We start from the raw sequence: 23,264 nt of genomic DNA, 5'->3' as shown, positions 1-23,264 counted from the left end.
AATACTGCTTCTGAAGTAGGATGCAATTCTGCTAGATCAGGTAGCTGAGTCTCTTGCAGCATCAGAGAAACTGTATTGTGGCTACACAGAACTTCTTTGGCTGAGCTAAAGACCCACAAACGTCCCCCTCTGTTATTAGTATGTTATAGATGATTCTTCCATGTTTAGACTTGGGGTTTTTTTAATTCCTAGTAATTAATTAAACCCATTCAAAATGAAACGTAGAGGTGAGGGAAAGAACAAGAGGACCAAAATGTGATTTTTCTTACACTAGGAAACTAAGAGTAACATCTCTTTTTAAGCTAAGGAGAGCATTCTTTCATTTCTTTTTTTAATTTCAGTTTGTAGAAGTAGGGAATCTTTCTTTGCGTGTGTAACCAAGGATTTTTTTTTTTTTTTAAAAACAACTACAATCAAGCAATAGGTTATGAAAGTAGGAAGAAAAGTACATGGATTTCACATGAAATGGACAATGCGTGTGAAAAGTCGCATTCCGGGTCAAACAAAGCTTCTGTATTCATCCTATGTGTCTCTGTTATTGTTTACTTGGTCACTCTTCTGATTGTTTCACTTTTTTGTTTTTTGAACTGTTGGATTTAGTTTTCTCTTTTAGAACACCTACTAGCTGACATTTCAAGTGCTGTGCTTCTATTAACCATGCACTAATAATTTCCCTAAATCTGCAATTTTTTTCCCCTACTTGATTACAAAAGCAGGAAGTCTGTTGTGGGGTTCTGTTTTTCTTCCACACAATAAACTGTATTGTCTGCTCAGTATATTGGTATTTGGCTAACAGTAAACTCCTGGGGAATTGAAATAGGGCCCATGAAAATCTAATTTTCAAAACATTTGTGTAAAGTAAAGCATGGTTACAGCTTCTAGAAGCACCAATATACCCTTGCATCAAAGTCATTTTAGTTGCTCAGCCACAGATTTAGTTTATATACTCTGGAAAGGGACAATAGGGGAACAGTGGCTTGCTTAATATTCCAGGTGTGCTCTTTAGCTTCAGCATAGCTATTGCTGAGGCACCAAATATTTATGTGAAATCATAAGTAGTAATGTTATTGAAAATATGAAATTATTTTTGGCACCAATTGAGTTTTTAACCACAGCAGTCAATTCACTATCTTCATGAAGCATCCTTTTCAAAATGTTCCTAATTCTCATTTTTCTTCAGTAAATCAATTCATTCCTGAAACCTATCATTTTACTTAAGTAATACAGTTGAAAAAAAAGGAAAGGTGATTGAGGGGAACTCCTTCTCCCCCTGCAGTTTTACCGGAGATAAAGGAAGGTGATCATGTTCAACAAGACAGAGAAAATTGTTCAGCCCATTTCCTACTACTGGGCAGGTAGAAAGCAGATGTATTGTTCTGACAGTGGCTCTAAGGACGGCCAGATTTCAAAGCAGTATTTCTAACAAGTTTGTGAAATCTGGGAGCACCTCCCTTCAGAGAGACAAGATTTGAACTCCGATAAGTCAGTTTTTACCTTAGAATGAACATCTGCCCACACACATAAATAGATACATTATCTTTTTGCACACAAGCCATTAGAAAGCTGTTAAAAGTTTGGGGTTGTTTATATTTTTTCTGCAACATTTAAGACAACTGTCATCTGAATTGTGCACTGTCGCAGGCAAGAAAAGGCTTGTGTAGATCTGCAGACATTGAGGTCATTTTTCCTGTTGGTTCCTTCAGCTTGAATCAGTCAGTTTAGTTAGACTAAAGGATAAAATCCAAACGCCAGTGTTTGTACTGGCATTTTATTGCCTGGTAAGCATTTATGGCATGTCATATATCTTCGTGTTATTAAACGGTGTTTTTCTCTGAGCCTTGAGTTAACTAATTAACTATATTTTTGGAAGAAGAAGCAGGGAGAAGTGAGCAAATCAGCCAGTGCTGACAGTACAACAGAGGGAACTCCTGCAGACGGTTTCACAGTCCTGTCCACCAAAAGCCTGTTTCTTGGCCAGAAGGTATGCTCCTGCATTTTTATAAATGAATACCTATTTTTCAGTGCTGCTTAGGGAATACCCCCTCCCACCACCACCCTTTTCCCAAAACGTCTAGGTACAATGGACATTTCCCCACTGAGCACTTGAGGAGGTGTATGATACTAGTATTTGAACAAAGAAATTCTCTGAACCAACTTCTAGAACATTTTAAAAATCCATAAATGAGTCTTCATATGGCTACATAATTAAATACTCAAATAGAAGGAAAGCCTGTGTGCTTGTAATCTCTCTCACCTTATTCATAAACAGCATAAGTGTTACAGCTGAGCTTCTGCCAAAGATGAGATTATTCTAAGAATAAAATGTCTTTTTCCAGTGGGCAGCCCACTTCATTGCTGATGTAAATGATTTACAGGTTTTTATCAAAACCTATTTTAGACATTTGTTCATAATAGTGGTTTTATGTTTTGTTCTGCTTTGTTATTTACTAAAGTTAATGCTGTGTAATAATGAATGATGCTTTTATGAAAAGCTAGAAGTCAACAATCCTTTTTTCCCTGTGAATATGCTTTGGGACATGGGGTGGTTTAATACAAATACATACCTGCTTAAAGAGAGGATCCATTTAAAGAGACAATTCATTAAATTAATTTGGTCTTTTATCTTGAAACCTGCCTTTAGTTTGCGATACAAAATTTTGTTAAGTAAAAAACTGCAGCTTTCTTCTATCATTCAGTGATCAGATCATTGTCTTGTAAGTCATAAAAGATGAGCCATTGTCCATTGTGGAATGTATCTCCTCTGACTCATTTTTATTTCATACTGAGGTTGTTCTCCATTTATCCTGCCACAGTTTGTTTGCTAAGTTTAACATGCATGAGAGTAATGTTATTTTTTGCAAGACTTCTGATTTTCCACATTTAATTCTACAGCTAGAGCTAGATTGTTGGTTTGGTAGGTTTTTTTGTTATTTGACTACTACTAGGGGGGTGGTTTTGAAGATATTTTTAAAAACATTTTGATGACTAAATTAGAACCCAAAATTTATAAACTACATTACTGTTTCAAGAAAGCAAGTAATGTCAGACTTTTGGACCTGATTTTGAACTCCTCCTAGTTACCATAGGAAACCTGTAATAAGACCTAGTGTTGTGTTCCAGCAAGACTGACCCAGCAAATCAATGAGGCTTTGCTGTGGGGGTCAGCGGAAGAGAATCATGAACTCCAGGACTGCTTTAAGCTGTGGTGAGCAAAGCCAGTGTCTGTTGTAGAGCCAGTGAGTACCATGTACTGGGAAATGGACTTTCTGGCTTTCTTATTCACTTGGAGTGCAGCCCCCTGAAAAAATTACTGGTGCGACATGTCCATCCCCATACTGGTTAGTTGTCAGCTAGCCCTGCACGTGAGAGGAGCCAGGTGTTAGCCTTTATTTTTAACACAGTACACATCATTAAAAGACAAATGAAAAGAAAAATGAAAACCGATTTGTCTCCCGTGAGGGAGCACTCCGAATGAAATGGATTATTTTCTGAGGGGTAGAGGATACATAGGTGCTGTTGAGCTGTGTCTAGCACAGATTATATTTTGCTTTTGATTCCCTGTGAGAAACTGTCTTTAGAGGCAGTAAATGGTTAGTGTAAAAATCTAAGAAAAGTAGACTATGTCTAACAAATATAAGAATTTTCTGTGTCCTATTATGTGTGAGTTAAAAGTGAAATTCTTGCCTTGTTTGAGCTGATAAATAATATATTAATGTCTTTGTTCTGATTTACCCCCAAAATAGCACGTTTAGACCAAGCTAAATTATTTTAAGCATTCATGTTAAGACTGAAAATGTGGAAAGCTTAAAATGCAAAAAACCTTTGCACTGTAGTGATCAAAGAGATTTTATTTAGCATAAAAACAACAAAAAATGTATTATGCTGGCTTATTCCTAGAAATATTTTCAGATCATTCCCCAGAAATTATTTTCAAAATTATCAAAATAATTTTGATTTTCTTGTGATTAAAAAGGCAAAGATAAACTTTTCAGTGATGGAATCGGTGGGAGTTGAATGCCTCCTCTCTCCTAAACTTGAGGGGTGTTTTGCATGGGCCAGGAGGCTCTGGAGCGTGACAAGTTGTCTGCTGCTACGCGCAGGTTTAGCAGACTGCGATCTCCTTGATGGTGGTGGTTGTTAATTATTTAAGGGACACATGGAAGCCTCAAATAATTGCTATTTATTTTGGAAATTTACAAATTAAATATAGCAGCTATCTGTAAAAAATCTGGTGACTTTGAATCAGTTAAATGCTTCTGCTTAGCCATTTCTACATGCAATTGCTGTTTAAAAATATAATATTGATTTTTAAAATATTTATCTAAGTTTAAGCCTGATGCTTAACAGAAAAAAAAAATCTGTTTTCTTATAGTTGTCGTACATTAGTGCCCCATGATATTCATATTCATAATGAACTAAGAATTTTCTTCAATAGCTGTTCGGGACAGTAGGGTTGCAGTTCGATCCCCTAGACTCGTGCATGTTGCTTTTTTTCAAAGTGCGTGAGGGCAGAAGGTGTTTGCCTGTTTGGAGGAGGACCTTTCTTCTATTCAGCATAGCCTCGCTCTCCTTAAACAGCATTCTGAGGGAAGGAAAAAATCTGCTGGTCTCTTGGGTAGGGAGGACAGTGTGCTTAGGTGGTGCAGCTGGAGGCCTGGAAACCATGACTCCTGGCTTCTGGTTTTGGCTGATTCAGAGATACTTTAAATCACCTCTTCTTTCTCTGTTGCCTTCCCCATTTGCGAAATGGAGGTAGTTATACTCTTCACATGGATGGTAGGAAAGCTTAATACGTTAAACCATTTTGAGCTTTTCCATTTGAAAAGCAAAAATATTTGTATTGATCACAGTTATTTGATTTTTCTTGAATGTGTACATGCAGATTTTCAGTATACTTTCACATTCTGTGTGTTCTTAATAAACTACAGTGCAAACACAGAAACCTGAAACCGAAAACCCCAAACAAACTATCAGTATCTTTCAAACCTCCTGTGACATCCTTGAACACCTTTACAGCATGTCTCTTTGGTCTCTAAAACCACTGTCTGCTAGAGCAGGAAATCATTTACTAGATGCAGAGAAGGAAGAAAATAATCCTGTTCTTAGTATCATGTCATTCCTAAGTGTTTAATGGGAAAAATCTTTTTCATGGCTCCACGTTTGCAGGAGGGAAAGGGAAGGGTTTTATTTGCAAGAACGACTTTTCATCCTTCTAATATTCCCAGATTTAATTACTGAAAACACAAATGAGAATGTTGCAAACCTGGGTATTGTTCAGTTTTTAAAAAGTACTGTTGTTGCATTAAACCTTTAGGTAACTGCTGGCGTTCAGCTAGAAATTCTTAGAGGTCAGGAAATGGCAAAGAACCCTTCAGTTTTACCTTTGGAAGTGTATTAGTGCTACACTAATTAAGTATTAAAATCTAGTTAGTATGTAAATAATTGCACATCCTACAAGTGACATCCCAATGGAAACATGGTATTCTGCACATTAACTAGTTTGTTTTTCCTGAGACAATTATGGAGTAGATAGAGGCAGAGTTGTAAGACCTCAAGCCTAAGCATTAGGATTTGGACTTTGAGACCTCAGCTTGTTGTCTGCAACAGGCATCTTCAGTTTTCTGTATGAAACTCATACCAGAAAAAGTTCCAAGACTTTAAAGGTAATTTTGTCTGAAATAAGAAATGCAAGGCTTGGCTCAGAAAATACTCATGGATGTGCTAAGTGCCATCTGCATTTTATCCAACTAACATTTAATTTAAATGTTACCTAAAGTTATGTCCATTCTTTGTTGCACATGTATATGCAAGTTGTGCCTATTTGTTTTTTTAAAGTGACCCTTTAGGGGATCACTTCTGTCTAATACATGCTTCATACTGTTGGGTAGTAAAATTGAGCAATTACTCCTTGGAGGATTTAATTCTACAGGGCAACTTCTGATTTTTTTTTTGGTTGTTTTTGGCAATCGCATAGCTAACAGTGCATTGAACAGTAAATGCAAAATTTAGCAAAATAATACTTAGCTGCTAACACATGCTATCAGTGATGGGCAGCTTTTTAAGCATTTTGTTGCTGCTGTTAAATTGAAACTTTAATCACCAGCTGGTTGCTATGTAAATCCCATATATGAGTAGGCGCAGAGATAGATTAAAGGTCTGAAACCAAAGTGGTCTGCAGCCAATAGATCTGGGGCAAAAACTTGTAGAACACAGAATTAGGGATCAAAGAGAGTCACCTATAAAATGAACAAAATATGCTTAGGAACATACTAAAATCGCCACAAAACAGTCTTTTGGTGTGTGCATGTGTTTTGTTGTTGTTTTTTTATTTCAAAATTCATAAAGTTTCTTTAACATTTTGGTTTGATTTGATTTGACCTTTTTTTTTTAAACAGCAGTTGCTTGTAGTCAAACTCAAGACTCAAACTCAAGTATGAATAACTCGCCACGTGTGAAGTATTAAAGGATTCTAAGCTATTTGGAAGGCGAGCTTTCTTAGATTTTATTGCAAATTCCCAAACAGACCCGTACTTAAAACAGGGCTGAATTACACTCATTTTTAGCCAAAATCACCCTATTTTGAGGAAACATAGTTTATTATGCAAATTACACAAAATTGCAGGCTTTTAGAAAGAGAAAGAAGGTCAATTCATATAATCACATGAATCAAATGGAAATCATTTTTTCATAAAGCTTAAATATATGGATGTTGGCCTCCTTAAATGACCCATTCACTTGTATTTGTTAGATGAATTGGCTCATATTCCCTATTAATAAACTCACATACACAAGGAGAAGATTTGAAGAGTTAAGTTTACAGAATGTGGATTACAAACCAAGAGACAAAATTCAGTCATTGATGAGATAAATTGCCATGCCTGAACGTATATGTTATGCTTCATAGGTTGAACCCAGTGGGCTTTGGATTAGAAGGAAAGCCGGGCTTAACTGCAGCTGGATGCAGGATTTGCATAAATGAATGAGAACTTTCTCTTTCCTAGTTGCTTTCTGTATTGCCTGATCAGCTACTGAAACCATCGTTTTTAATGCATGCAGTAGGCAGAAGCATAGTCATGACGTACATAATGTATTTCCCCATATGAAAGAGCCTGGAAAATTTTTTGCACTCTAAAGTATTTTAAGTTTTGGTGGTAGTAAACTTGGTGAATGTGAAATCAGGCTTCCCAATATTGGCTACGAAGCGGTGTTAGAAACCCCTGGCTATGAGCTTCCTCACATACCTGCCAGTATACTGCAGTTTTGACTTTTGCCAAGGTTGGCGTTCGCATCAAATTGCCTCAAATTACAGAGTTGTTTCTGTGGTGTGGGTCACATACTCTGATGAGACACTCAAACTGTCAGTAGTAAGCAAACTGTACTATCGCTTTACACCTCAAACCACTTCCAAAAAAACATCCTCACTAGTATGGCATGGCAGGATGAGTTTGTTACTGTTGCTGGTCTTTACATTGACTTCTTATTTTATATATTAGTTTGTAAGTCTTGCTCAAAATGTGGTGCTAGAAGTTGAAATCCACCCTTCCTCATATTTCATGAATTCTTTTTATTCTTGTAAGAGCACGTAGTGTGGATGTGAGGTTAATCTCTAGATATCTGTGCTAACTTCCTTGCCTTACTGTACGCCCATGAGAAATCCTTCTGATTTTGTAATGATTCAGACAGCAATCGAGAAGCGCGCTTTAAATACATGGGTGTTAATGAGAGGAGTTAATGGGCATTAGTGGGTGGGGTTAAAATCTCTGTCTTCATAAATGACAAAAAGAAGTAAAGCAAATAAAATAAAAACTAGAAGCAATAAGCACATAATAGTGCCTGCTTACAGTACTTCACCAGCCGTTCACAAAGGCAGTGGAACTGGGCAAATGAAAACTGAAGTGCCTGCAGTACAGAATATGGTGACCACCAATAAGGAAAGAAAAAGAAATATGTCCCCTTGTTAGGGTGGAGGAATCACGGGAGACAAGTGTGTGCTTTCTCAAAGATATGCACATGTTTAAAAAAGGTTTAAAGAAGGCTTAAAGAAGGAGGAGCAGCATCTTTTATCCAGTTTCAGTGCTGAATGGTTGTGGCACATTCCTGTAGTTGATGCTTAAGAAATGATTAGGGTGTCCTTCATCTCGACTTCGAGGAGAAACAAATAGCCCCTTATAATGCCAAAATAAGAATCCCAAATAGTGGTCAGCGTGAAACCAAAATGGAGCTTGTTAGTAGGTACGTTCATGTCCTCCCAGTGCGAACAATGTTTGAGTCTTGTGTTTGAATTTTTTTTTATAATAACCCTCCTTTATGACCTGCCTTTTATTTTGCATATTTGTTTGCAGTGATGCTATCTCCATCTGTGTTGCAAAGCTCACTTTTCTGCAGCTTCTCTGTGATTTCCCAGCTGTCCTGTTATTTCCCACCTCATGCTTTTCTTTTCAGCTGAACCTTATTCACAGTGAAATCAGTAATTTAGCCGGCTTCGAGGTGGAGGCCATTATCAATCCTACCAATGCTGACATTGACCTTAAAGATGACCTAGGTAAATGGGGCATGGGTTGACACAACTAACGGTCACATGGAAATTATGGAACCCAGAATTTACTCTCTAGGGCTTCATGCATTTAATAAGAGCAGAAATTCAAATCTTGCAGGTTCTGTGTTGTTGAAGAACTATATTCAAAATACTTTTTCACCAAATCTAAATACTTGCAGCTATTGCTAGTCTTCAAGTTGATTTCACTTAAATCATTTAAATTCTTTTCCATAATGATCATATGTGACTGTTAGCTATTTTGGGGGGTTTCTTATTTGGATACTTTGAGGACTAAAATACTTTTTTGTCAGGTTGTTTTCAAAATAAGCAGTTTCTCCATTCTAACTGCAATCTTGGGTTTTTTTCTGATATTCAGAGTAGGCATAAAATTTTTAAAGAGGAATGATTAAATAATTAACTATCCCCCAATCTTTCCTACCTTGATTTCATGTTTAATTCAGTCAAATAATTTGTTTCCATGATGCTTCAATTATTCCCTGTCACTTTCACCTGAAAACAAATACTGATATTATACCAAGAACGAACTTGTAGATACTGTCATAGATGGTGTATCGCTTTTAAAGCTTCTATCTTGTTCCAGATTGTCAAAAAAAAAAAATCCTTCTTCAACAGAAGTCTGTTCTTCAGCAAAAGTAAAAGAAAAATTAACTTTCATGCATTACGTACTGCATTCCCTTCTTATTTGATTACACCTGCTGCTGTCCTTTTGTTAAACTTCCTTAACGGAATACAACCCTTAATTCTTCTACTACTGCATTTCCTATGGGAATGTACACAAGTGATTTAACAAGAAAAAGATTTAAGAAGGCTAATTTTTAGATCAGCCTTTCTCAGAAGTATGTATATTTTTACAAGTGCCTCAGCCATTCCAACACGTAATTAGAAAATATGCCTTACCTTTAAAATATAAGAATGACAATTTATATTTTTTGAAGCAAATTCAGTACAACCCTGTCTGCAAATGCATGGTTTCCTCCATGTGAAGGAGACTGTCGTTTTTAGAAACAAAACGATGAATCACTGTACGTATGAAGATTAGTGCCTGTCAGCTTATTGACGCTGACAAAATGGAGAAACTAGTTATTTTGTTTGGCTTGATGATCCTGAATTTCTTTTTTTTTTAAACAGATTCCATACTTTAGTGTCATGCTCTGTGGGGAACTGGTTGTTCTAGGTTTCTGCAAAGTGAAATGGGGTATTAGCTGATTTTAAAACTTTGGAAATGATCTCATGTGATTGCTCTGACTTGTCATTTTAACATTTATTTGATCAATCATGTCATACTCAATATTCCTCCTCCTGTTCCCTACACCCCTTTCTCTACACACACCTGCACACACAACTCAGCATACTCCTTTGGCGCAAGGTTTGGAGATGTAAAGGTAGGAAAATATGGACGTTGGTACATGTGTAAATGTAGAGCCTGTGCTGGGTCTCTGTCCAACGTGGTTGATATACATCTGTTTACCTGTTGTAGTTGCAAGTTGTACAGGCTGACATTGCCACGATCGACAGTGATGCTGTCGTTCACCCGACAAACTCTGACTTCTACACCGGTGGTGAAGTAGGTAATGGAAAGTTCAGTGCTGCGGAGTTTGTATGTGTGTGCATGGTCAATCAGCAGCCACAAGCTTGTTGTAGCTATGCAGATTTGCATTCATTTCTCACTTCCAGCAGTCCTGCCTGATAAAAAAAGAAATGAATAATTGCAAACTCAGTAGGCGTTTTTGGTTTTTATCACCAAATCAGACTTTCAGAAGTAACAATAGAATGCACCGCCAAAATTTGAAGTGCAGGAACAGTACGTTCAATGCAGGCATGTGACTGAGGAAAATGAATTACCGCATTGTTTGTTTGACATGTTAAATGCCTGTTTTGAATAAGGTTTGAGTCTTGATCTTTAGATTTCTAACCGGTTCCAGTACACCCTCTCCATGCCAAGTTTCAGATGTTCACATCTGACGTGCTGGATCTAGCCCATCTGTATTTTCTGAACTCTTAAGATTGTTTAGGTTTTTCATATTTTACCTTGTGGACCGAGTACCTTCCTAGCCCTGATAAATGGTCCTCACACCCACAGGCACACGGCTAGTGACGCTACATACGTTTTTCAGGCAGTCGGTCATCTAAGCTACACCTATGAGAGAAGGCATGATAGAAAACATGACAGACGTCTTAATTCAGTATTACTCCCCTGAGTAACTCTTCTCTTAGTAATACCCCTCTCTGCATACAGTATTTTGAAGGATTTTGTAAAAGGGTAGCAGTACTTTAACTGAACTGCCTTGGTAATTTGAGAAGGCAAATCAGAATTTGGGCCAAATACAGAAGTTGCTGGTAAGGGTGATGACCCACCATGCTTAAAAAAAAGTCACCTGACGCCAGCCTCTGTTCTACATCTCATCTTAGCCTCATCATCGCTATGCGAATGGTCTCCCTCCACGCCCGAGGCCCTGTTTCAGTACCGGCTCGGAGGGACACGCGTCCTGCTGCAGAGCTGGCGTGTCCTACACCACCCGCTTGTTCCGAAGGGACTGTCTGAGTAACAGGCAGACAGATGTAGCCCTGCATAGCCAGCAGGAACAGCTGGGACTTGGCTGGCTAAACAGTATGCAGAGACATTAAGATAAGTGTCATAATACCCTGTATCTGAAGAATATGCTTCTAAAGTCTGTCAGACTCATTTAGCTGACGTGCTTGTCTCCTACCCTTTGACAAAGAAATGCTTTGCTACCCTACAAAGAAAATTGTGTCTCAGAGCTGCACTGCTCATTCCTTAGTATAGGTTCCTGTTGCCTCTGACTGCTGTAAGAAAGAATAGAAGTGCACAAATGCTTAGCTTCCGATGATTAACTTTTACCCATCTAAATTTTTTTTTTTAATTTTTGTTGGTTTTTTCCCTAACAATTTAAATGTACTGGGGGCTTACACTGAGAATTTTAGAGCCTAAATTTCTGCTAACGCTGTTTTCAACACTGATACCAATGCCTGCTTGGAAAGCATGAGATAATGATCTTATTCTCATGGGAGTGACACATATTTATGCCTGTGAGCAAATAAGCTACTAACCTTGAAGCTGTGAAGCAAGACTTCCATCAAGAAACTTGCTAATGTAGTAGGAAATGGTTAAATACAGTATGTCCTTTCCCAGATGAAGCTCATTTACAACATAGTTCTGAAATATAATTTTAATATAAACCCTCACTATTAATCAGAAGAAGAACATAATTGAGGAGTAAATGCAGAAAACTTCACTGATTCATACCAAATACTACTTCTGCTCTTCTTTGTACCAGATCTGCAAGAAGAGAGCTCAGTGAAATAAACTAACAGGGTCGTTCATCGCTTTTAATTATAAATTAATTCCCAGTAGAAGGGAAAAAGCTGATCCTTCTGGATTGAATTAAACCAAACTAGGCTAAATTCCATTAAATGTACAACAGCTTTGCAATGGCAAAGAAATGACCTACTTAATAGATATTTTCTGTTCCTAGGTTCTGCACAAGGCTTAATTATGTTTCCCCTTGAAAGAAGAGAAATTAAGGATTATGAATGTCATGGGTTTTAGGACTGATCTGAGTTTATGGACTCAAGGGGAATATAACTGGAATATATACAAATATAAATAGGAATGATAGGGAAATACATACAACAAGACTGTAACTAGACTGGAAGACTCTTTCTTTCCCTCCCCATCCCTCCTCTGTGAGGGTGATTTTATAAGACGCGGTGTCGGCCAGGCCGGCTCAGCAAAGGGCACTGTGTCCTGCTGTCTGGCGCATCGCTGCCTTTGCAGGGCACCGCATCTCCAGGCGCCTCCGTTCTGGGGCAGAAGCTCTGTCCTTTCCTAGCCCTCTCAGGATCCTAAAACACCTTGCTGCTAGAAACAAAGCCGTTACTGTCTTTTCTAAGAGATATGTAAGATGGTGCTTTCCGCTCAGTTGCACAGAAATAGGTAACGTTGAGTTTCAGAAAATTCTTAGCAAGGAGTTTGTCTGAATAAACTTAGACCAAAGTATTTATCTAAAAAAGCTTACATGAGCGCAAAGAGCAAATTACACACGGACCCACGCAGGCTGACCTTGCAGTCCAGCTTTTGGCAAACACCCAGTGAGAATTGGTTATGAAAAAAGCAATAGAGAAGGCGTACGTTTTTTAATTGTCCTCAGCTTTTGTACCCCAAAAGCAATAAACTGCCAATAGCAAAATAGAGGCAGAGTCAGTTTTTGAATGAACAAACAAATGCATTGTTTTCAACTTTTAATCTTCATGTTGGAAGCAATTTAGCACTGGTGTCAAAACAAAAGCATCTTGCAGTCCTCTTAGTTGTTAGAGCTATAACCCGATTTAGTAAACTGAATCTTGGAGGAGGGGCTCTGCTTCCTTGAGCATACAGTATGTGCACTTCCATCAGAAAATGCGTTTTTTCTTTCTTCATCAGTGAAAGTAAGGGGTTTCACCGATAAATGTCTAGATCTTTAGAGATCCTAGTTCTGAATTTTTGGAAATCAGTTTTCAAAGTAATATCTCAATCAGAGCCTTTATGATATCACTGCTTTTTACTTATTTACCTTTATAATTAATATGCACAGCGCAAAATTATGTGGGATGCTTATGTAGTTAGGAAAATGCTTTCTTGGGCTGTTTTTTTATATTAATATTTAAAACCAGAGCTGCAAAATAAGATCTAAACCATTTAGTGATGGACTGCCTTTGTAAACAGCATACCTTTTGGTTGCCCTGAAACGCTGCACAGCTCTTCTCCTCCCAGAATGACTTTGTCCGGCTCCTTAGCTGTAGTTAGAGAAGTTCATTGGAGGAATATGTTCCTTAGAGATTCTCCTTATTTCTGAGGCTCTTCCTCTTGGTTAAAGGTGGCTCAACAAGCTGGGCAGTTACCAAGTAAAGCAGCCCGCTGCACTCACGAGACTGTTTCATTCCTGGTGCCACCTGTTGGGGTCAGGGACCAAGATCAGGTGAGTTTCAAATTCTTATTGTGGCAAATGGCTCTTTAAAACAATTTGTAAGAGAGAGGGGAAATGAATCTCAGGGGAAGGAATTGTGAACCTTCGACCACTCTTGAGCTAGCGCATTCTTCCGGAACATTTCACACTAACAGATGCTCATGATGAGGAAGGAGGTAGGGATGTCATGTCAGATGTTTTGACTTTAAAATCGGAGTCTGAGAATGTTAGCAAGGGATACCGATGTGAGGTTTTTGGGTTGTTAGGGTTGTCTTTTTTGGTTTTTTCTTTTTGTTGTTGTTGTTGTTGTTTTTAATGACTAGCTAATTCTGAAGTCCCAAAAGGTTTAGATCTTACTTTGCAGTCCCCAAAAAATGTTTGGGCAGAAAACTCTAGAATGCTGTAATAAAAAATAATGATGAGTCACATGCCTGCTGTGGAAACCTGGGATCAGAGGAGTAAAATAACAATTCTCTGTTCAGGGAGCACTTTGGAAAAGAAAGGCGGCAAGGAGTTTGTGGAAGCTGTCATTGAGCTTCGCAAAAAGAACGGGCCGTTGGACATAGCTGGAGGTGAGGTTCTGCGCTTCGGACACCTGCACACAAAACTCTGGGCGCTGGCTTCGCTGTCGGCGGCAGCCTTCATTGCAGTCAGCCAGCCAAGCTCCTCGTACCACGCTTGGGTTCGTGCTGTCTGCAGACAACTTTTATGGGTTACGTGATATTTGTACTCTCCGAAGTTCAAATACACACATTGCACCTGAAGTAACCTATACCAAAGCGTCTGGGAAATGGTGTAGTGATGTAATAGTACAAGTAAAATCAGTCTATTCACAGGTACACGCATACACGATGAATGTTGATTATTAAAGGCACAGTTCAGAAGAGCAATTAATGAGATGCTTATTTTTCAGAACAATTGAGTCCAACTCTCTTAAACATCTGCTTTGCTGAAGTGCTGCTGACTTTCACTGAACTTAAGCACGTGCTTAAAGTTAAGCATCTGCTTGGGTACTTTGTTTAATCAGTGCCAAAATCATCACTATAAAAGCTTATGACTTTTTGATGCCTAGTTATCAAAATTTATGTAATATCTGAGAAAAATCTACTATATGAGTAATAAAGTTTGGTAATGACAATATATAATTTTACACCATCTGTGAAATTGCTGATACATGTTGTTCATATAGAAGGCTGATTCTGCCATCTGTGTTTATGCTATAAAAATAAATACAGTGTGCACAGTTTTGTAAAGGAATTCTGACTAAAGCTGAAGAGGAGATGTAAGACTTCAGCTCTGACAGGAAAAATTACAACTGTTTACTTCTGGTGCTTAATGTGGGGTTTTTTTCCCTTGCTTTTTAAAATTTTTAATAGGTTTTTCTTGAATTCTTGTTCTGCAAAAATATGTAGAATCAATTACTTTTTTTTTTTTTTTGCTTATTTCTGTACAGTATTCTTTATCAGCCCAGACCAAACTGCTTACAAATAGATTGCAAGTTGGAAAGAAAAGATTTTTTTCTCAGCCATCAGTGCATCCCTCAGATCTGGGGGCGGCTCGGCAGTCTGCCCCGTGGGGAGCTCTGCACTACACTGGCAGAAACTGGCTGTCAGGGCCTTGTTGGAGCACTCCAGAGAAGAATCGGTACACACCAATTTCTCAATCATACGGATATCCAGTTTTCAGATTTCTCAATTATATGGGTGTCCCTTTAATCTACCGATAACCGGGATCCTTACCTAGAATATATAATTGTAGCTAGCACAGAACATGGCCATGGTTCTGTCTTCCTTTTTCTACAGCAAAAGCAGAACGTACTTCCCCTTTCAGAGCATTTGCATTTGAAGTAAGGGACAACTGCTTTTGGTAATTAACCGTTGTCCTCAACAGAATCCTAATGAGTTAATTAATGACTACCCTGGAAAACACCCCCTGAGAAATATTAAAGTTGGTGATGCGTATCAATGCAGTATTTTATTATTTCAGGATGAAGATATTATCCACATTTCACATCTGACTAGAGATATGTCAGCTGCTTTTAATAGATTTTTCTTGGATTTATGATGTATTCTGAATCTGCCAACGTTTTAGTTGCACATTATGACAAATTAGCATTGCCTAACACTGAGGTTATTCAACATGTTGAGAATTTACAAACCCATAAGAACATAAATGCTTGTGCTTCCATTGTCCTTCGAAATGTATCTTCTGATTAACCTCTGGTCAGAGTGCCATATGACAAAGTCTATTTTCTCTTTCCTGCAGCAGCTACAGGATAGTATCCATATGTGATGATTGTGCTCCAAGAGTTATTTCTACTATACTTAAATAACAAAATGCCTCATAAACATTCCAGAATGGAGTAGAGGATTTCTGGCCTCTAAGCACCTTTACAAACCCGATTTTTTTTTTTTAAATTATTGGTATTTTTATTATTGTTTTTGAAGACATAAGCTGCCATTTTATACCCACACTTTTGTGGCTGCGCATCATTATACTCCAAAGCATGCGTGTTAGGGGGCTGGCTCTTTATGAAGGGTCAGTGTATGCTCTTGTGAGATTTCGACTAGCTGTTTTTCTTCCCTCAGCTTGTGAGTAGGGTGGCTTTCTTCCCTCCTTTTTTTTTTTTTTTTTAACAAACCAAAGTTACAAGTTCTTAATTGCAACCACAGACCTGTGGGTTCAGAAATGGCAGTGATCCTCTCATCCTGTTTTCTGGCAGGCAGAGCGCAGTCTGTCGTTGCTCTGTGATGGGAAGTGGTGAACCCAGAACGTGTTCTCCTGCTGAGAGAAGGCCTCTTGTCGGGAGAATCCCTGGCTGTCAGTAGTTTGTAGGCAGGCTGTGCTGCAGCCTCTTAGTCCCCACACATCCGTGGTAGTATCGTGGTGATAATATGCGTTTAGCATGGTAAACATTCTTCTCCAGTTCTTTGTACATACAAGGCCTTGCCTGTTGGCATATAAACAGTGTGAATCGAACATTGTGAATCTATAAATGCATCCTCTCCAACCGTCTGTCAAGAGTAGATGAGAGAAACTAAAACCAGCGTTGTTTAAGTGGTCTTGGATGACCCGTACTCAAAAAAGCTCGAATAAGACCAGGCCCAAAGTCTTGAAATCACACAAGATGCCTTCTTTACAGTTACTCAGAAACAAACCTGGAGATAAAGCAAAAATCTTCATTCACCTCTTTTCTAGCCTTCCTTACCAGTCTGGAGAGCACTGATAGCTCTGAACAGATCCAGTTTGGGCTGCAGCGTGATCAGAAGCTAGCTAAACAAACTGTGTTTAGCAGGAGCAGCTGAAGGTCACACAAGTCACAGCTCTGTGTGACTGTCTAGCATCCTGACACTGACTGCAGCTCCACAATAAACTGAACCAAAGCAAGATCATCCCGTGAACGGGTTTGCATCCTAACAGATTACTCGCCTTTCTCCTTACACATTAACACAAGTTTGCACAATCCCCAATATAAATGTGTTTGCTTTGATGTCAGCCATGAATTCTTGCTCTCTCTAAAATAAGCTCCATTATAGCTATGATTTATAAATTACCACAGCAAAGTGCAGCTGGAAATGGAAAATACAAAGTCTCTGTAATCATGTTGTTATATTTTAAGGCTGTGTGATTTGTAATCTAAAACATTCACAGGGGCTAAAGGAATGTCTGTCAATTGTTTGCTATTTTAATCACATATGCACTCTTCTAAGAGGAGGAAAACAATTATGTTTCGCTTTCGGTTCTTACTAGCTGTTGTCAGTGCTGGCCACGGATTGCCCGCGAAATTTGTGATCCACTGTAATAGCCCAGGTTGGGGCTCAGACAAATGCGAGGAGCTGCTGGAAAAGACGGTGAAGAACTGCTTGGCTCTGGCTGATGAAAAGAAGCTGAAATCAATTGCATTTCCTTCAATTGGCAGTGGCAGGTAAGGCTGTTACACACACCCGATGCCAAACAGGTCACGTTTTCTAAGTGCCATCTCATGTGTTCCAGTCCCTTATCATGTACAAAACCCATTGCTACAATGCTGGCTTTATTCTTGTTCGTTTAGATTAGTTCCCTGAATGAAATGTTTCTTCTAACAGGTTGGACTCGAAGATCTCAGAGGTCCTTTCCAACCTTAACGATTCTATCGTTCTATGATTCTAGCTTCATTCAAGCTCTGCATGGAGCCTGCAGTATTCTCCTGAATACTAGTTCAACTTTGGCACATCTAGTAGTGATCCCTGCAGGATCTTAAAGTGTGCAAATAAGTTAAAGAGCATAAAATGAACTTTTTTTAAGAGGATATTAAAAGACTTGTCAGACTATTGATTTGTTCATATAAATTGGGGATGTGGAGGAGAACATGAAGAAAAGGGATCTATTACACCTATTTTTAGTGCATAAATAAACAGACTGAATATATGTCTCAGGATGGCCAGAGGACATGGCTTAGCATTCATTTCAGCAGCAAACCTGAAGTGGAATTCTCAGGACTTGCAGAGTCACCTCAAGCTTTCGCCCAAAATCGTAAGCTGAATTCTGTACAGTTTACATCATGGGACTCTTTCAGAAAAACAAGGCCTTAAAAGCCTTTGCCAAGGTTCTTGAAAGCCAAAGTCTAAAGTTAAGGTCCTTTGGCTTTTAGGGGATGCTCAGTGCCTTTGAAGGTTGGATCACAGAATCTAAATACGGACTGTGCTTTTAATCTGAGGCTCTTGGGTTTGGGGTGGGGAGGGAGGTTGGGAACACTTGGCCCATAATGTTGGCTCAGTGTGAAGACCAAGGGCCAAATCTAGGCTGAATTACACCGCTGTGTATTTAACCCTGAACCCCTTTTGAATTTGCCATGAAAGAAGTTGGCTGATGCACAGCAAGAATATCCTTCCCATTGTGCCGTGTTGCAACACTAGATTAATTCCTGCATATTCTGTGGGTTAGGGCAGGAAGCGCTGTTTGAGCTTTTGGGTGAATGACAGTAAAGAAACAGAAGTTTCACTAGGATAATAAATTTAAGCTACTTGCATCAGACAAAGCTCCAAATAAGGTTATTTGCGTGGGTGTCATTTTAGGGAGGTAACATGAGCAAACTTTGTGGAATGGGAGAGAAATAAAGCAGAGGGTTCATACTAACCCGTCGAATTAGCTGTCAGGTTCACAGGCTAGTCAGTACAAAGAGCAGCTCTGAATTGCTCTTCAGGAGAAACTGTATTCCTCCATGGACGGCAGAGCGACTGTGGAGTTGGTTATGGAGGTGCCTAAAGTGAGACTATGGAAAGTATCTTCCACAGAGCCCTTTCTTTTCTGGATACCTCCCAGCAAAGAACCATTCCCAACCCTTGTTGCAAGTAGTTGATTGGTGTTGGAAGGTGGTGAAACCCTGAATAATCATGAGAGTCACATTCTGTTGTGAAATCTGGTAACTGACAGGCAAGATCTGGGGCTAAGTTCTCAACTTGGCATGTGCACGTCATTCTCACTCAAGTCAGTTGAAGCGGTGCTTTTAAAAGATGGAGAGGAATCAAGAGGCCTTGAGAAATACATGAGGTTGTGTGTTTTCCCTTTTTTCTCTTAATTAGAGATATTCAAGCATAAATTAATTTGGGAGAGAACAGAATATATTCTGACAATACTCTTTACTTGTTTTTATGAAGTCAGAAGCGTTAAAAAAAAAAAAGTAAAGCTTTTAAAGACAACAAATGCCAAAGACACCACATGTACGCAGCTATTCTAGTACGGACATCTGTCAAGCAGACATCACCCAATAAACCCACATAAACAGTTTCATTCTCTTTTATAGTTGAGGAATGGGATTACATGAGGGCAGTTCAAATAAATCACGGGGGGAAATAAAATAGCATACTTATAGCGTTCAGTGGGCCAGATGCTCAAGTTGGGTGCTGTACAAAGGTAGCCTGGAGTTCAGTCTGGTAGGGCCAGCAGGAGAACAGGGAAAGGAGAGTTAGGGATTGAACGTAAGATCATCCTCGGAGTAGGGATCTCGTTCCGAGGCTCTGACTTTGATCTGAATTGACACTAGCTTGGCTGAAGTCTTTGGCTGCCTTTTCACAAGCATTTAACTCAGACCAGTAGATTGACGCAAGAGGCTTCTGTTTCTTGCAGCCCACACGTGGCCATTGGGTCAGCACCTTTCTTCTGATTTTTCTGCTCTGTCTCTTCCCTTGCTTTTGGGAGAGTGGTCCTAAACAATTCACTTTGATTGGCTTCCCTTTGTGCTTGCCTCCCTTTGACCAGGCTGCTCTTCTTTCATTTGCCCTGTTGTGACCACCTTGCTGGAACGCTACTGAAGTGGCAGTTGTATGATTTCAGAGTCCCCCGTGAGCAATTCAGAAACGGTGTGTACCCTGATTTTGATGCTGGCCTGCATGACAGTTCCTGCTCGGGAGCAAAATTCCTCAAAGATCTGTTCAATATATGCCAGGATGCAGCAGTCATGAGTAACTAGCAAGTGATCAGATGCGGAGGCGTGCTGAGTCTGTGTCTTTTCCTCTGTGTAAGCTGACAGTAGGAAGTAGTTCCTGTGTCAAAACTATGCTCTCAGTTGATTAACTTGTCACACAGCTGATTCTCCCTGATCAGCTCATTTGGCTTTGGAAGAGTACAAGGTTTTTTCCCCAATGCTTTTTCCTTTTTTTTTCTTCTTCAGTAAAAGTAAAAATTGGGCATTTTCAGAAAAGAAAAAAACAGCATGAGCTATTTCATATCATCTTTTTTGAAATATCACAAGCATTATCTTCAGGCGGCATGTATAATATCACATTACAGGCAGCACTACCACAGAATTGCTCTCAGAGTATATTTTATGGTAAGGTAATGCACAGTAAGCGGGCTGCGACACAGGCAGTTGCCTTTCTCATTTTGTGTCTTGCAGCATGTAATGAGAGGGAGAGTACAACAGCATTTTATTACCAGTTTGGTGCTTCAGTGAGCAAATGCTAAGTGATGTTGCACCTGTTAGTGCCAGAGGTGAATTTAGCCCAGCTTCTTCAAATTGCTGAGGAGACGCCTGAGAAACTCAGCCAGCTGTGTAACCTGTAAATTATTAGTAGTATTGATAGTACACGCTTTATAACAGGCAGTATTGATCATTGTATGTCTGTCAGTGCATGTCAAGCAACCAGGTGATGTTCAACGGGCTCTGTCAAATTCTGTTTGGGTTCCTACTCATAACAGAGCGATCGTGTCCCGTCACCTTCAGGCCGATGGCTGCAGCACGTTTCCCTGCGGCTAGGGAAGTGCTCAGGCTTTGGCTGGGGCGAAACCACGGTCTGGGTGGGCAGCAGTGCTTCATGAGTAATACCCCAGCAAAGCTTAGGCCACATTCGAAGTAGTTACCAGGTGTAATTTCAAGAGTTTGCCATGACCTGTGAAACTCAGAGTTCAGGTCATGGCTTTGTTCAGACCATTCTACTTGTGCTTGATCTGTTTTAAGATTAGATGAAACTTTCAGACAAGGGCTGCTAGATAAAAATGGGAAAAATGTTGTAAGAAGGGTTCCCAGATTAGGGACTGAGCTTTGACATTCAGTCATGCGCAGTTTTGTCATCTGAGAAAGCAGCAAGGTTTGTTCTGTTTGTCTGTGGCTTCTGCAGAAGAAGGAGGCAGAAGCCTCTTCTTTAGGCATTGCCAGAGGAGTAGGAAGGCCTCTGGTTTTCAAATCTCTCCAGGTGATACCAAGCAGATGTCTTTCAAGATATTTTTCTTAGGACTATACTTACATTGAATCAGCCTGTAATTAAAAAGGATGTAAGGAATGTGGGAAGTGTTGCTGAGGTTGGCTTAGAAAAGCCATCAGGTCCCTGAAGTCTGTCCTCAGCCCTGACACAGCTACTTTGGCTTCCTCAGCCCAGTCCAGTTAGACTGACCCCATCACCTGGGCAAGGCTCACTGTGACCCAGGAGAGCAGACTTGCTCACCTTCACTCAGCCTGCATCACTTTTTCTACCACCTTTGAAATGGTAAGGGTGTTGTCGGGGGTGTTTCTCACTACCAAACTGCTAGAACTCCTTCTCTCTTCCTTTTCAGTCTGTAGCAAGGCTGTACAAGTAACTTTTAAAATTTTGTGGTATATTATTAACCATTAATAGTGGTAAAACCATTTTGTACTTTGTGTGTCTTTTCATGCTTCATTTTCTAGATCAAGTTCTCTTTCCCTTTTTATTTTTCTTTAATGGTTGGTTTGCTTTCAGGATGGGTTTGGCTCTGCAACTCTCAGCGTATATGCTGCTTTCCTGAACACTTTGGGCTGACGGGACGTTGGTTTACTTTTCTGTTAAATGAGAATAACTGACCCATCAGATATTGTAAGGTTCAACCCATTAATGTGTGTGGAGTCTGTGTTCATATTTTGGGAATGCTTTTCTTCTGTTTGACCATTTTAAGTCTTGCCTAAACAAACAAGTTTGTAGCTTCTAATTCAGACTGTAAACACTGGCTTTGTAGCTTTATTTACCGTGCTGCAATAGAGAAAAGACTGAGCATTCCCTGCAAGGTTATACCATCAGAAGCTTGTTCAGCAAGTCTTGATTTTCTTTCTTTTTTTGTCTCTCCTTCTAGAAATGGCTTCCCAAAGCAAACGGCTGCTCAGCTGATCCTGAAAGCCATCTCCAGCTATTTTGTGTCAACAATGTCCTCTTCCATCAAGACGGTGTACTTCGTGCTCTTTGACAGTGAGAGTATAGGGATATACGTGCAGGAAATGGCCAAACTAGATGCCAACTAAGCCTAGAAAGCTACAGCACCAGCCCCCTCCTCTGCCCATCGCCCTCCCCGGTCCTTAACTCATTGTGAAGCAGAGCATCCCTTATTTTAAATTTTGCTCATCTAGGGGAATAAAGGTGGGGTTTTTGTTGGTTTTTCGTTTTGTTTGGGGGGTTTTTTTGTTTGTTTTGTTTTTACTTTCTAAAATGTTTTATGTTGGCACTGATAGTTGGCATTACTGCTGTTAATGCACTGTATACCAGGCATCGTCTGAACTTAGTGTAATCTAGGAGATTTTATAGTTTTATTTTAATGAAGTATGGATTGAAGCAGAAAGCCGTTAGGAGTATGTAGTCTTTTACTTGTGAAAGAAACAGGCCGACCCTATTTTGTAACTGTGTTGTGGTGCTTTATCAATACATCGAGTGGCGTTCCTTTCATTTTTTAAAAGAACAGATGCTATAAACCTAATTTGTGTTTGTTTATTGTCTTATTGATAAATCTGGAAGAAAAAATACAGAAACCCTGTTGTCCTTAATTATATTTACAATTTTGAAATCGTGTGAATTGATTTAGTAAAATGTTTGAACTGGTGCTGTTGGTGTACTTGAATTAATTTTTCCCTTAAGCCTTCATTTTCTAAATTCTGAAACATGAGCTATGAGAGGGATGATAAAACACCAGATCTGAAGTGGCGGCCTGGAGATGTGTTTGGAGGTGCTGGGCCTCTCACCTGCGCAGGCTGGCTGGGTGCGTGCGCAGCGACACTCACAGTCGGCTCTTTTCCCGGTGAGCGTTCAGACTTTCCGGTTGGTGCTTCAGATCTTCCTGTTAAGAATCTGACTTAATTGGCTCTTTCGTTTGGGAGGTTGAAGCCTTTTAGATCAAGCAAGGCCTAGGTTTTTTTGAACTAGTTCCAGTCATTTAATATTGGCCTGTTTGAAGCCATTTTGTATTTTGTATTTATGAGCCCAGTTTGTATTGGTTGCCATATCATTTTCACAGCTGAAATCCATACCAACATAAACCTTTACGGAAGC

General features: G+C 39.4%; 1 protein-coding gene across 10 annotated transcripts in view; it reads left to right on the top strand.

Moving 5' to 3' along the window:
- MACROH2A1 (macroH2A.1 histone) overlaps window positions 1-22,818 on the top strand; it is a 48,042-nt gene extending 25,224 nt beyond the window's left edge. For 4 of the 10 annotated variants that reach the window (XM_087754233.1, XM_087754234.1, XM_087754239.1 and 1 more), the window contains 5 exons: window positions 1,871-1,981; window positions 8,443-8,542; window positions 14,004-14,093; window positions 17,272-17,446; window positions 22,081-22,818. In XM_087754233.1, the coding sequence (XP_087610359.1) occupies window positions 1,871-1,981; window positions 8,443-8,542; window positions 14,004-14,093; window positions 17,272-17,446; window positions 22,081-22,246 (642 nt within the window). In that variant the 3' untranslated portion in view covers window positions 22,247-22,818. Of the gene's footprint in view, window positions 1-1,870; window positions 1,982-8,442; window positions 8,543-10,034; window positions 10,126-14,003; window positions 14,094-17,271; window positions 17,447-21,713; window positions 21,828-22,080 lie in introns of those variants that run through there. The other 6 variants (XR_015703986.1, XM_087754237.1, XM_087754235.1 and 3 more) reach the window with 6 other exon arrangements.
- Window positions 22,819-23,264: the final 446 nt, after the last annotated feature.

The sequence above is a fragment of the Nipponia nippon genome, unplaced genomic scaffold (assembly GCF_047370975.1).
Source record: "Nipponia nippon isolate SJK-2023a ecotype South Korea unplaced genomic scaffold, ASM4737097v1 scaffold_17, whole genome shotgun sequence".
Taxonomy (NCBI): Eukaryota; Metazoa; Chordata; class Aves; order Pelecaniformes; family Threskiornithidae; genus Nipponia; species Nipponia nippon.
The sequence above is the reverse complement of the archived record's forward strand: the minus strand, read 5'-3'. Positions and strand labels throughout refer to the sequence as shown.